The sequence below is a fragment of the Pogona vitticeps genome, chromosome W (assembly GCF_051106095.1).
Source record: "Pogona vitticeps strain Pit_001003342236 chromosome W, PviZW2.1, whole genome shotgun sequence".
Classification (NCBI taxonomy): domain Eukaryota; kingdom Metazoa; phylum Chordata; class Lepidosauria; order Squamata; family Agamidae; genus Pogona; species Pogona vitticeps.
Genome location: NC_135798.1, coordinates 600,302 through 615,177, shown reverse-complemented (window position 1 = coordinate 615,177; position 14,876 = coordinate 600,302). Strand labels below are relative to the sequence as shown.

At 45.3% G+C, this 14,876-nt stretch overlaps 1 protein-coding gene across 1 annotated transcript; it reads right to left on the bottom strand.

Moving 5' to 3' along the window:
• Window positions 1-3,744: 3,744 nt before the first annotated feature.
• LOC144584986 (uncharacterized) lies at window positions 3,745-8,353 on the bottom strand. The gene is given in 4 exon segments (XM_078382414.1): window positions 3,745-3,948; window positions 3,950-5,332; window positions 7,839-7,932; window positions 8,224-8,353. Coding segments are annotated over 2 exon segments (1,185 nt in total). The 5' UTR covers window positions 5,003-5,332; window positions 7,839-7,932; window positions 8,224-8,353; the 3' UTR covers window positions 3,745-3,816.
• Between the last annotated feature and the right edge of the window lie 6,523 nt (window positions 8,354-14,876).

The window sequence follows — 14,876 nt, the reverse complement described above, 5'->3', positions numbered from 1 at the left end:
TCTTCAGTGTGGAAGAGATTGTACCTCTCGAATTGGCCTCCTCAGCCACACTAGACGCTGTTCCAAGTCCTCCATACAGAGCACGCTACCATAGTCTTTCGAGACTGAAGGATGCCTACTACAGTTAGTTGCATCTTCACCTGCTTGGAGATCACATATGCCTGTTATGCTGTTGGACTGCTGTATATATTCCTGTAAATACACTTTCCTGAGAGAAATGCTGCCGGACTGCATGTGAATTATTCCTGGACTGCCTGAACCGCCAAGCACTCTGCTAAAATGGGTTTTTCCGCTAAGAAAGCTGACAAAGGACTTTGAGTCTTACGAGCAGGATGGTTGCAAGTCCAACAGGTACTGTATCTCTACTAATGCTTCTGCATGCTCAGAAAAGGTGCACAAGGTGAATTTCTACCTCCCTTCTCTCTACAAAGAGAAAGAAAGATGGTCTCCTAGCTCCTGGTAAGGAAAGAGTTGGCTCATGACTCCGTAGCTTTCTTGTTTTCACAGTAGGGGAGGATTGTTTTTCAGCACCAGTTAGTCTTTCCTTCTGTGACCCCAATTCAGTGCCTTTTAAAAGATTTTTTTGCTTTTTTAATTAACTAATTTATTTAATTCAATTAATTAAAACATGTTTGTATCTTCAAGCAGCAAATTAAAATCATGATAAGCAACCTGGTCATGACAAAAGTTGGGGATGGCGAATCTATTCATATGGTCCAAAGTCTGCAGGACAGAAAGGCTAAGAGGAAAGACTTCCCTGAAGGGGTCAGTATGGAAAGCGCTACCCTGGGTTCAGTTCCCAGCAGGGGAACGGCTCACCCACAAGGAAAAAGAAATGGCCTAGCCTCAGAACTGGGGTTATTTGGAAGACTAGAAAGGGAGGTCCTGCTGAAGCTAGGATCAATGTGTGACGAGGAAGTCAATGGAAACCTCTGCCATAGGTCGAGTCTTCTGGTCACAGATTGGCCCCAGCCAGTCATAGAAAGAAAGGCATGCCTTGACCCCCCACCGCCTCCACAGCCCCGATGGGACAAGAGCAAATCGAGACATCCTCCTCTCCCCAGAAGCCATCTGTGGACGCCCACAGCAGGTTGAACAACATTGTCCTCCTTACCCTTTCCACACTAACATGTCACGGGAGCTTTCTCTTCATTTCAGTCCATGCAAAGGCAAGCTTACTCTCATCCCTTCCGGCTAAGGGACAAAGACTGTATTTATTGCATTTCTGTCCCACCTATCTAGTAAAAGAGCACTACCCTAAGCACCTAATAACAATAAAGCAAACAGATATGACAACTGACTCACAGCAGGATGTGGCTTTTAAGGTCCAGGGGTTCCTGGATGAGACAGGTTATCTAGATCCATTTCAATCTGATACCGGCCTGATTATGGGTTGGAGGACACCTTAGTGGATGACTTATACTGGAAACTAGCTAAGGGATCTGTGTCCATGTAGGTTACACTGGACCTCTGAGGGGCTTTTAATACTATTGACCATGATCTCTTTCTGGGTAGTCTCTCTGGAATGCGAATTGGGGGGGGGGCTGTTTTACAGTGGCTCTGGTTCTTCCTGAAAGGAAGAACTCAGAGGATGGTGCTAGGGATTCTTGTTTGCCACCCTGGCCACCAGCCTGTGGTGTCCCTCAGTACCTGTTTTGTCCTTTATGCTGTTTAACATCTATATAAAGCCACTGGGAGAGGTTGTCTAAGTTTTTCGGATTTGGTGTCAATAGAATGTTTATTTCTTTTATTGGATTTATATACCACCCATCTAGACCAAAGGTTTATTCTGGGCAGTTGGATGTGGATGACATCCAACTCTATTCTCCCTTTCCATCTAAATCAAAGGAAACTGTTTAGGTTCTAAATCAGTGTCTGGTGTTAGTAATGGACTGGAGGGCGAGAGCCTGGTCTCTCAGTTGTTGGAATAATGTAGATGTGTCAAAGAGGTCAAAAGGCATGTAGTTGAATTGATAGAGCTCCTTGGTGGTTGAGAAAACTTTTTTCCTCTATCTTCTTTCTGCAGGGATATCTGCCAGTAATCCTTGATGAAGTCTAAAGATATGAGGAAGAGTGCTTCCCCTAAAATGTCTAATGTCTCATCCACAGGTTGATGCAAAATTGAGCTCATCTGGGTTGGGCAGACAGGTTAACACCTCCATGAGCAATGGGATGGCTCTATGACTCTGAGAGGGAGAATACTGTCCACCTCCCCTTCAATTCCCTGCAATAGCTGTGTTGGCCAGCTTCTCCCTGGAGCCCTCATTACTACACCTGAGTCAATGTTGATGGCATACTCAGTCAGCAGAGTCCTCCCAGAAGTCAATGAAAATACATCCTGGAATTCTTATTCCTTTAGTTGACACATTCCTTTAGTTGACACATGTGAGCTCTCTGTCCATGGGACAAATACTCCACCAGGGCTACTCAAGGGGCCCAGCCCACTGGATGTGTTGTGACTGGCCAAGGAGCTTTGCTGAGGTGGAGGGGAGAGGACGGAGTACCTTTGGTCAAAGTTGGAACTCCTGTGGTTTCAATTTGGTATTGATTCTAAGGCCTCTAATTCCTCTATTTTCTCTTATTAGTCTATTCAAAATCTATAATGTTAGAATAAGCAGTAACAGAGACAGGGGCAACCCTGTCTCGTTCCTTGTTAAATGGGGATATCTTCAGTTATTTGGCTGTTGACTTAGATTTTGGCCTTATGTTTAGTATATGTTGCTTTAATAGTTTACAGAATCTGCTCCCATCTTCTCCAACTGCAGCAACATAAAATTCCAGTTAAGTTGTTTTTTTCAACATCATGGTTAATTTCTGTCATTAATTTGCTGACTGTTGAAATACCGTATTTTTCGCTCCAAATGACACACTTCCCCCCCAAAAAAAGTGGGGGGAGTGTGTGCATCTTATGGAGTGACTACAGTGGGGCCTTACTCCCCCCCAAAATAAAACACTGCAAGCCCATAGGAACGCGCTGGGGCTGCAAAAAACAAAACAAAACCAGGGAGAGAAAGGGAACCTCAAAGGCTGGCCGAAGTGAACGGGGCCGGGGCCAGAGACCTGCCTGGGAAGTGCTCGCCTGCCTGCCTGCCTGCCTGCCTGCCTGCCTGCCCGCCTGCCTCCTCTTGTTCCTCTGGAGCTTCCCTCACTCCAGTCTGTAGCCATGGCTTCCCCCCTAGCTGCCCAGGAAAAAAAAAACCAAAAAAAGAGCACAGCAAGCCCAGTAAGAAGGTGCTTCATTGCTGAGGCTTTAAGAAAACTCAAAAAAACAAACACTAGAGCCAACTCCAAAAATACAGACACACAAACACACACACATGCTCGCTTGAAAGCAGAGCACAGAAACAAACCTGCAGACACACACACAGAGCCACCAAAACCCACTCAGAAAACTTTTTCAAAGGAGAAAATATCAGCTTACTTCCCTACAGACACACGCACACAGGCTCACTCCGAAGCAGGAGGCTTTTCCAAGCCTCTTAACTGCGACATAACCGGACACACCCTATAACTGCCAAAAGAGCTACAACACAAAGTAGCCTCAGCGCCACCTACAGTTAAAAAGTTGAATTGTTAAGTGTTTTCTGCTAACCTTCTCATTACTGGTCCTCATCTATCTCTTGTGGCTTTGGCCTATTCTTTTTTCATTTTCTTCACACAACCAGATTTTAGATCAGAGTGGACAAAGTACAGCCTTTCAATTAGGTGCGTCTTATGGTCAGGTGTGTCTTATGGAGCAAAAAATACAGCAATTTCTTATCTTTTTACTCAGAAAACGTTGCATTCTAGGATAAAGATTTTTCTTGATTAATATGGCTAATTTAAAAAATGACCTTTCCCACATTCCACGCATTTATATGGTTTTCCCCCAGTGTGAGTTCTCTGAAGTGAACTCAGCTGATTACTCTGACTGAAGCACTTCCCACATTGAATGCATTTATATGGTTTTTTCCCCCATGTGAGTTCTTTGATGCGAAGTCAGGTGACTGTTCTGACTGAAGCACTTCCCACATTCCAAGCATTTATATGGTTTCTCCCCAGTGTGAGTTCTTTGATGAGAACTCAGGTCACCGCTCTGACTGAAACACTTCCCACATTCCATGCATTTATATGGTTTCTCCCCAGTGTGAGTTCTGTGATGTGAATTCAGGTCACCACTCTGACTGAAGCTCTTTCCACATTCCATGCATTTATATGGCTTCTCACCAGTGTGAGTTCTTTGATGGGAACTCAGGTTACTAATGTGACTGAAGCTCTTTCCACATTCCATGCATGTATATGGTTTGTCCCCTGTATGAGTTCTTTGATGGGAACTCAAGGAACTGTTCTGATTGAAGCTCTTTCCACATTCCATGCATTTATAAGGTTTCACCCCTGAATGAATTCTTTGATGTGAACTCAGGGAACTGTTCCGATTGAAGCTCTTTCCACATTCCATGCATTTATATGGTTTCTCCCCAGTGTGAGCTCTTTGATGTGACCTGAGGATACTGCTCCGACTGAAACTCTTTCCACATTCCATGCATTTATGCGGTTTCTCCCCAGTGTGAGTTCTTTGATGGAAACTCAGGTGAGTGCTGTGACTGAAGCTCCTTCCACATTGAATGCATTTATATGGCTTCTCCCCAGTGTGAATTCTTTGATGTGAACTCAGGTGAGTTCTCTGACTGAAACACTTCCCACATTCCATACATTTATATGGTTTCTCCCCTGTGTGAGTTCTTTGATGGGAAGTGAGGTTATTGCTGTGAGTGAAGTTCTTCCCACACTCCATACATTTATAAGGTTTCTCCCCCGTGTGAATTCTTTGATGTGACCTCAGGGTACTGCTCTGACTGAAACTCTTTCCACATTCCATGCATTTATATGGTTTCTCCCCTGTGTGAGTCCTTTGATGGGAAACAAGACTACTGGTCTGACTGAAGCTCTTTCCACACTGTAGGCATTTGTACGGTCTCTCACCTCTCAGGGATGTTTCAGATGAAATACAATCTGTGTGCATTGTGATGCTCTTTCCTTGTTCAATGCATTGACTTCGGTTTTCCTCTGGGTGGGCTTTATCAAGTCTATTGTCATCTGAGGCACCCCTGAATGTTTATCTGCCCAGGGAAACTTTTTTCCTTCCTTTTCCCTGTTGATTTTTTCAGATCATCAGAAGTGCATCAACATCAATTACAGTAGAAGCTGGACATTTCTTTTTCCCTGTTGTTTTCTGGCTTCCCTTCTCCCTTTTTCACCTTTAAAAGATGTCAATTTTTTTGGTCCCTCACATTTTTCTTTTCCACTGAAAGAACGATTGGCTCCACAGAATTGCATTCGTCTTCTTATTCACCTGTTAGAGGAAGACAGAGAGATGAAAGAGGAGTCCTATGTTTAAAAAGGGGAGGCAGGGAACTGCGGACCTGACACCTTGACAATCATGTTCGGGAAAATTCTGAAGGAGATTACAAAGCAGACACTCTGCAAACATCTTGAAAACTGAAAACCAACAGAGAAAGACTGAAAGAATTGGGCAGATTTAGCTTTGAGAAAAGAAGCCTCAGGGGAGAGACATAATAGAGAATTAGAAATGCAGCACATAAACTCTTGCACACCCCACAGGCCAGCTGGGAAATTAATGTCTCACTGTGCACTGCTGGGGTCCTTCTTCTCCAGTAGGGCACCTATCCAGAATGGAGCTCAGCTGGCCCTTCCTTGTGTCACTTCCTCAGTGGAGTGGTCAGCTGCTGGAGGAGGCAGGAAAGGGCAGAGCCACTTTCCAGACTAGACCACCAACAGAGAAGACGGACCCTGATAGTTCATGACAAATTGTGAGTGGCCCTGCTGACCTAGAGTGTCCCTGCTGACCTAGGTTGTGTAAAGAGGTTATGAATTTTGTTGGCAGGTTGGAATTAATTTGGGCCCCTCTCTCCTTTTTGGATATGATAGTACTGAGCACAGGACGGGGATAGACTGATAGCCCCCTTCAAAGTCAAATGATTCTATCAATCGACATCACAGCTGGGGGACTGGCAGTTGCATGATGCGGGATGTCAGGAATGTCCTCTTCATTCCTAGCCATCTTTTCTGCCTTGTCTGGCTAAGCAAAATAGCACGGAGAAAGTTTCCTCTGTGCTCATAAACCTTAAGAACAGCACCCTCCCAAAATGAAATTACAGCCTCTTCCATGTGCCTCTTCAGATGAAAACTGTGGCAAGTTCTCAAAAATTTCACAAAAAACTAAAACACATCAAGATTAAGTGCTAAAACGATTCCACCACTCATGTCAGATAAACCACTCCCACCATGTTAAAGGTGCTATTCCACTAGGGGAAGGGGCCAACTTGAGTTCCTAGGTTCACCAAACCTTGAATCCTAGGCTGAGTGAAACCTAGAAGTTGTGGAAATGGACAAATATGGGCAAGCTTCTAACCCTAGATTCGCAATTATCCACTTATTTGGGGACAAACTACTGTTGACTGTGTACTTTAAACCCTGCACACCATCCTGACCAGGTAGGACTCCAGAAGAATAAAAATATCCCCCATCAATCTGTGGCTAAGGCAGTTTCTTTAGACACTCAAACTCTTGTTTCCCGGAGGATCACACTTGGGTAAAATATAAAATGAATCATAGAATTATAGAAAAACGGAGGGGGCCTCGAAGGCCATCAAGTCCAACTTCCTGCTCAATCTTAGAGAGGCTTCGCCCCCCCCCCTTGTATTAGGATTAAGGTTTCAGAATGTAGGAAGAACAGAGAGAAGAAGGGGGGCTCTCACCCTTTGCCTACCCTGAAGAAAGCTTTTTAGAAACCTTAGCTATTTTTATTTAGCTGCAACTTGTTATTCATTTTAACTGCAATATTCCTTGGAAATGTAATCTATGCCCTGCTTATGCAACAAACTGAATTTTCTATGAAACTTTATTTTTTCAATAAAAAGAAATTTTAAAAATCTACAGGTCTCTTGAACAGCAAGTCTCCTGAGCCTGCTTCCAGGGGTGGCAAGGCCATGATATTGCTATCAGACAGAGTCCTAATCCTCTGAGCTTTAGTGAGTCTTAAGGGACTACAAAGCCAAGGTGTCTGTACCTGCTAGCTACAAGCAAGTGCAGAAGAAAACCTTTAAGGCCAGGCTTACTGGAAAGGATTTGTGCTACGCCCTAGCTGATGGTTAAAGGGACTCAGCTTAGCTGAAATGGGGTACATAGATACCTGGAGGCTATGTGGCCAAAGGAGTGGTGCTCCCTAGAGGGAGGCTGGTCCTGACAGGAGTGACTTGTTGAACTCGTCCTCTTGGATCCCAAAAGAGGAAAGGAGAAATTCAGGGGAGGCCCCATGCTAGGCTGTCCAGGGTTGGAATCTCACCAACAGCACCTGCTCTTGGTGACCACAGGGTTGAGCCCAGCAAGACTGGGAACCAAAAGAAAAACACTCTGCAAATGTTCAGAGAAGCACTGCGGTAGACAGTAAAACTGGGACTCACACGACCCAGGTTCGAACCCCCACTTGGCCAGGGAACTGACAGTGTGTGCTTGCTTTCACAAACCAGAGGGGCGACAGAATGAAGTTGACAGAAGAGATTCAACGTGAACATCAGAATATGGAGATTTCACACCAACTCAGTCTCCTTTGCACTGTCACGCCCATCTCAGTGGCCCCTCTTGCCCTCACCAGTCATTATGGAAGGTCTGGTGGAAGGCGCCCTCCAAACGCTCCCGATGCTTCCTGTGATTGGGCTAAAATTCTCTGAAATACTGATATAAGCTTTACAACGTCTCACATCCTGCTAATCATAGGGTTATCTAATAAATAAACAAACACAGTGTCGCATCTAATGTCAAAGAGTGAAATTTCTCACCTGCTGTTCAAGTTTTTGGGGGGCTTTGGAGTGTGATTCTTGCCTTTTCGTCCAGAGAAAAGTCGGGAGAGAATCAGGTGAGTCTCACCCCATCCTTGGGACAAAAGAAAAAACAAATCATTCTGAAGGTTTCTTGATTGGATGAAACCAAAAACTTCCCCTTAGGATAGAAGCCTTTGTGTTTTTGACACTCTGGAGAATTCAATTCTTTTAAAAAATACCCTCCAATTTATGAATGGGTGGGGAAATTGTGTGCTTCTATATTCATGATTCCAAAAGCCGGGATAAAACTCAAAACTGGTGCACAATATTGTGCCCGCCTTGCCAGCAGGAAAAAGAAGGCCAGGCCTGACAGAGCAAAGGTCGGCTGAAGTTTGATAATCACCCAAGGCAGCCGTCAACAGCAAGGGATCCTCAACTTTGGGCCTCCAGATGTTCTTGGACTTCCGCTCCCAGAAATCCTGGCCAGCAGAGGCGGTGGTGAAGGCTTCTGGGAGTTGCAGTTTCAGGTTTCCATGAATTCCCTGTACTATTTCACAGAGGCATGAAAAACCGGAAAGAGGCTGTCTGGAATATGGTGGTCCGGCACTACCCATGTGATGATGACACACAACTTCTGACTGCTTTTTAAGTTCTTCCAGGAGGCCCTTCGCTCAGCCTCTCAGGCCCCAAGGTCTGGCCATCCAGCCGACCACCGTCCCCTGCACCAACGAAAACAGTAAGACATAAACAAGCAAAAAGGAGGAAAGCAATTTGGAATGAATGAATTCTAAGCTAATTAACAATTAGCAATTAACAATCTAATGACTGAATTTTCTGCCTCTAAGAAAGTCTCTTCCTGGAAGATTCAGATAATTTCCTGAGAATATTTTTAACTCAAAATCATCATCAGCACACCTCACACAAGACTCCACACACACACACACAAAGCACTTTTCCCAGGGTAGGAAACCGGCAATCCCTTTCCCCAGGGGCACTCATGCCCCTATTGCTGTGGATGGGAAGAGAAGGGGGGATGGAGGTTCAGGATTCAGGTCAGGGCATTCCAGACCTGTCTGTCTTGGGTGTCCCTGCATGGCATAGCCCATAGCTTCCCTGAGTTACTCAAGCCCCTTCGCCACAAAAAGGGAGCAATCCGTGAAGGGGCTTGTGACGGTCCGGCCACCACACAGGTGTGAAAGAATCACACAGGACACAAAGATCAGGGCCAAATGATCAAATGATCAGCCATGGTGTATTGTGGCTTGAGGGGAGCAAAAACTCCTGCCTGCATGCTCGTAGCCCTTCTTTATTAAACATACAAAATGTCCTCCAAAACCAAGGTTACACAGCCAATCACCATACAGTATATGAACTTACATAACATATCTTCTCACTGAGCATGCTCAGGGTAATACAACATTACCATATATGGGTATGCTACTTAAGTTCCCTAGCTTGCTGGTTTACGTAACTGCTTCGCTTAAGCATAATGGTGTACTCCCACAGGGCTCCCTCTCTTAATGCAGCCTTAATAGCATTAGCCTTTTTTGCAGCCACATCACACTGCTGGCTTGTGACCCAGGATTCCAAGGTCCTTCTCGCTCCTAGTACTGCTGAGCCAGGTATCTCCCGTCTTGTAATGGTGTGAAATAGTACGGGAAACCATGGAACCAGGAGACACTCCAGCGACCAAGAGGTGAAGAGGTGGAGGAGGAGTCCCCCAGAACCACTACCATTCACAGAGCAACATCCCACAAGGGAAAATCCTAGAAGCTGACAGTCCGACAGTCCACTGCTTCTCTCCCAAACCCAAGGCAAAGGTCAGGGGTGTTTTTCAGCAAGTGTGGATGGCAGGGAGCAGAAGAGAGGGTGTCCTGGATAGACCATCTTCACTGGTGCCAGTCCTGCTGTCAATATTCAGGCTGCCCTTTCGTACGAGAACCTTTGCAACTTTTTCTCCTGCTGGCAACACACTGGACCTTTTTTTAAAATCGTGGCCACAGAAGTACAATATCCTACATTCATATTGTCAGGTTATATAAAATAAGCCAAATAAAACAGAACCCGAATTTTACAGCCATGAACACTCAGCACAGAGATCTGTGCCATAAAGTGCCTGACAAAGACACCGGAATAAACAAATTAACTTCCCTCCCTTGCAGGGGCATCAGCAGCCACCTTGGCTGCCATAGAAATGAAATATCATTGTCATCTCTCCTTCCCTCCCAGCCAACCCCTTGTCTTCTGCCCCTCCCTTCCAAGCCCCTTGGCCCCTCCTCTCTTCCCATCGTTTCCATCCTGGGGGGGCTTACCATGGGCATGCACACAAACACACACGCACGACTCCTCTGCCCTACTCGTGGACCAAAGGGGGGGGATGGGCAGAAGGAGCCATGGGGGGAGGAAACGGCCGCTGCTTTCCCACCCTCCAGGCCAGGAGCGGCACCTGAGAAGGGGCCACGATCCGCCGCCGCCCCCGCTTCTTCCCTGAAGGGAGGAAGAGGGGCAAGGAGGGAGCCCGGGGCCAGGGGGGGTCAGGGGCAAGGGACGCCTCACTCCCTGGGAGACCCTACCGGACACCAAATCCCATGGGAAGGAGTTCCACAGGCTAACATGCTAAGTCAAGAACTATTTTCTCTGTTCTTGCTCTAGCAGAACCCCATTGGAGTGGATGTCCCTTGAGGGTCCTGGTACTGCATGAGAGGGAAAATAGCTTTCTGCTCGAGACCTCCAAGGAGGAGGATGGACACGTTAGACTTCGACTTCCTTTTAGACCTCTTCTCGCTGCTCTGGTTCTCTCAAGGCTTCTTCCCCACAGGGCCGCGCGTTTGACATGCCTTGCGTGCGCGTGCACCGTGTCACACTCAGACACAAAGACAAACGTTGCACAAACATTTGCAGATCCCCACAACTGAAGCATCTCTTCCCTCCATCGTCCCTTTGGCCTTTTTGTTTTGATCCCCTTGTCTATTATTTATTTAGCTTTTATACCCCCCCACCTAGACAGATCTACAGTTGCCCTGTTCAATTCCGGCAATTAAATTTTTTTTGCCAGACAAGTAAACAGAGGGTTCCAAAGGTCCAAACATCTCTGTTCTTTGACAGACACCTGGATGATGATGGTGGCAGCTGGTTCCCCAGAGGAACGCCCCTGTGACAACCTGAGAGCTTGAACTTCTAAGTCAAAAGGGAGGAGGTGTTCCCTTGTTTCTCTCTCCCCCCCCGGTTCTGGGTGCCCCAAAGTCAGTCACTTCCTGGCCTGAGATCCACCCAGCCTTCCCTGATGCCGGCCGGAAGAAACAACAAAGGCTCCTCGGGCTGAGAAAAGCCAAGAAAGGCCTGAGCCAAGATGGGAAACTCCCCTGGTTTCGAGCAGCCAATCACACTGGGACAGGATCTGAGGGCTCAGCTGGGATTTATAAGCATACCCATGGAAATGGAAGGATTGCAAGAACGTTTTTCCCCCTTTCCTCCATCTGCTGTCCTTGGGGCGGCCAGGAGGGCCCTTCCTTTCTCATGACCTTCAGAGACAGAGCCCAACCCTTGATCCCCAGTGAGAGGCCCTCCCCTTTCCTTCCCTTTCCTTTCTCCACCAGGTCAGAAACAGAAGAATCAGAATTATACAGATCCACTTCTGTTGCTGCTAAAAAAAACCACATGTGAAAAAGGAATGAATGAATGAATGAATGAATGAATGAATGAATGAATGAATGAAGGAAGGAAGGAAGGAAGGAAGGAAGGAAGGAAGGAAGGAAGGAAGGAAGGAAGGAAGGAAGGAAGGAAGGAAGGAAGGAAGGAAGGAAGGGGGAGAGAGAGAGAGAGGAGAAGCCTACCAATGACAGGAGAAAATCTATTTCCAGCTTCTCGGGGTGTAGATATTCTCCACTGGCAGAAATATGTGCCTCCAATGTGAACAAAAATAGCAGAGTCTACTCGCAAGTAAAACATAATGCATTGACTGTTTTAAATGACAAATTGTATATCTTAGTTAAGAATTCAGCAACTTCATTTCTCAGTTCCTTAATAACCGTTGGGTGTGTCAACCAAAAACTGTTAACTCAAAACAATTATCAAACGTGAGGCATGTGTTCTGTTGAAAGGATATTTTTTTATTACGTTTCTGCAGAAAGCGGAGAGAAAGCTCTGTCCAAACAAAGGCTAGAGGCATTTCTCTGCCTGGGACAAGATAAGCAAACAGGTTATAAAGCTGGTCATCCTAATGATCTCACGGTTCTGGAATTTCACCAAATAAGGTCATAAAACCGTATTGCACTCAGGTAATTGGCTGCTAAAAGCAAGGGGGTCTTTCTAGCAAACTATTTCCATATTCGTGGCATACAGTTAGCAAAAATGGCGACAGCAAAACATGTGCAGATTCACAACCCCCCTCTCTCCTCCTCCTCTTGCTCCTGAATGAACCAAACCTTTGTATTCCTGTTGTTTACAGTTCCCTCCTTTTCTTTTTCCAACCAATTTTGGTTCATTCAGTCTCTTCGTCCCGTATGGGAATAATTCTGTACCAAATTTTGGGACCTCTCATTACCATCTGAGTTGCTCTGGGCATTGCAGCATTCACAGCAGAAATTATCATATTTTTTACAAGTGGGAGAACACAAGGCATGATCATTAAACCTAATAATATGAAGCATAGGAAAAACATAGCTTGTTTCCAGTTATTAAAAATTCCTCCCAATCACCCAGTAGAATCTAACATTCCAGTCCATGTTTGTACAGACACATGAGTGAGTTCTTTCATCCTGCCCGTGATTTCAGTGATTACTTCCTGAGTATCCCCTATTTCAAGACAGCAGTTCGTAAGATTGAATTTCCCACATACTCCCCCTTCTGCTGCCAGGAGGTAATCCAAAGCCAACCTGTTTTGATAAATGGCATTTTTGATTTTAGTGTTTTGGTTAGCTAATACTAACAAAGCTTGTTCATTTTCTTTTGTCAGTAATTCAACCACTGCTTGTAACCTGATCAATCTGTTCAGTAAGTAAATGGGGGTTCTATAACCATAAGATCCATCTCTAGCCCAGGAAGCTGGATCATAGTAGGCAATTATTCTTTCTGGTGGCCATTCATTATCTTTCCAGTTACCTATTGAAATTCCCCTTTTTGGTCATTTAAGCAGAGTTGGCTGACCCAAATCTATTCCCTCGGACAATGGTATCATAAAAAAGGAAGGCCTTAAATGCCCCAGATAACAGGTACCTGTCCATTTGGGATCTAAGTGTGAATAGGCTGTTTCCCCACAAATCCAATAAAGCCCAGAGGGTGCAACTCCTTCCCTTATCACCGTACCATTCTGCCAAATTGTTTTTGCAATCTCAGTCAGACTTCTCCACGGGTTAACAGAGTTGTTTCCTAAGGTGGAATTTCCCCAAAAATCATAATTAGTTCCATTAATAATCCGTACAAAGTGGCAATTAGAGTCTCCAACTGGAATAGGAGTGAGTATTCCTTTAGCAATTCGTTGGATACAACTTTTTCCTATCAAATTGCTGATTACTTCCCATTGAGAATGTTTTCTGTGAGTAGGATACTCTGAAGCATTATAGGGGGCATTCTGATTCCATTCCATAACTTCCTAGGGCCATTGATCCCCTTTTAAAGTTCCTCCACAAACATAACAATTCGTTGCATTCATGCTTATAGCAATAGTTTGGGCCAATTCTATAAAAAGGTTTTTGGTTCGTGGAGTGATTACCTGCTTCCATGTGTCTGTCTCCATTTTCTTCCGGAAGGTCTGATATACACATCTGTCTTCTCCTACAAGCCCTTCCTTTCGTAAGTTTATACGGAAAAAAAACCCCGGATCTGTTCCTTTCCCAGCAATCCTCAAACCAAAAATTTTGGACCACATATCTTTCTTATCCCATTCTGTCAGGTTCAAGATAGTAAAATTCAGAGGATTGCAGTGTCCACTGCTACATTCATACTCAGGAACCTTGCCCTTCTTAAGAACAGCGGAGGAGAATTCCCTTGACCAGTTGGCCCATTTTACACAGGACCAATAAGGTAAGTACCACTGATTGGGAGGATCACCACCACAGACGGACCACCACTTTCCTTTATACCCCATATATTTATGTTCCAATCTATAATTTCTTTCCCATTTTAATCCTCCACACTTTCCCCACCAATCATATTTTAAGATCTCACAAGCATCAAAAAGGAAAGAAATAGACTGATTTCCTTTTGGTCTTATTTTTCTATCTAGTGTATGGCCTAATCCTGCGCCTGCACTTAGCTCAATCCACGTTCGCTCAGGGTCTGTTTTGGGGTCATAGCAGGTGATGGTATCACCTAAAGTACATACCTGATAGATGATGGAATTGAACTTACAAGTAGTAATCGTCCCTGTGCACTTATATACAGACTTGTACATAACAGTGTGACTCTCGTGGCTCCCCTGTCGGGTAATTGATATACATGGACAGGTGTTGTCATTACCAGTGGCTCGCCCAAACAAAAAAAACAGTAGTTATGCAAAAGATATTAAAGGTGGAGGAGGTGGCTATGTCATCGGTGGACGTATAGATCTTTCCATTCGTCCTCGTCTGAGTCTTCTCCGAACTGGCAGCAAGGGCGTTGTTTCTGGCACCTCCAGCAGGTTTGGGCGTGGAGAATCATCACTTCCCTTAGCCATTCCACTGGAACCTCTTTCGCCGGAGTGGCTATGTCCGAAGTTGTTTTCCACCATCTGGTTTTCCCGTTCCTCTGCTGTGCCCACAACACCTCCGTCCATGTCCTCGAAGGGTGATAGCCAACTTTAAACCTCAACCACCTATCTCCTTGACAATCAAATTTGGTTATACGGACGCACCACTGGTAAGGACACTCTTCTGAAGTTAAGTATTGATAAGGCTGGAAAGGGTTTATTCCTGTCAAAGGGTCTAAGATTTACTTGACTTCTAGGCTGTTGAGGGGTTCCCAATTCATTCACTGTCTGTTCCCTCACTTTCAGTCAATACGTCCTCCCCAGTGTCACTTTCGTCAGTGGAGTCTCCGTCTATTTCAGTTTGGGTGATCAGGGGACACCTACGACAGTAT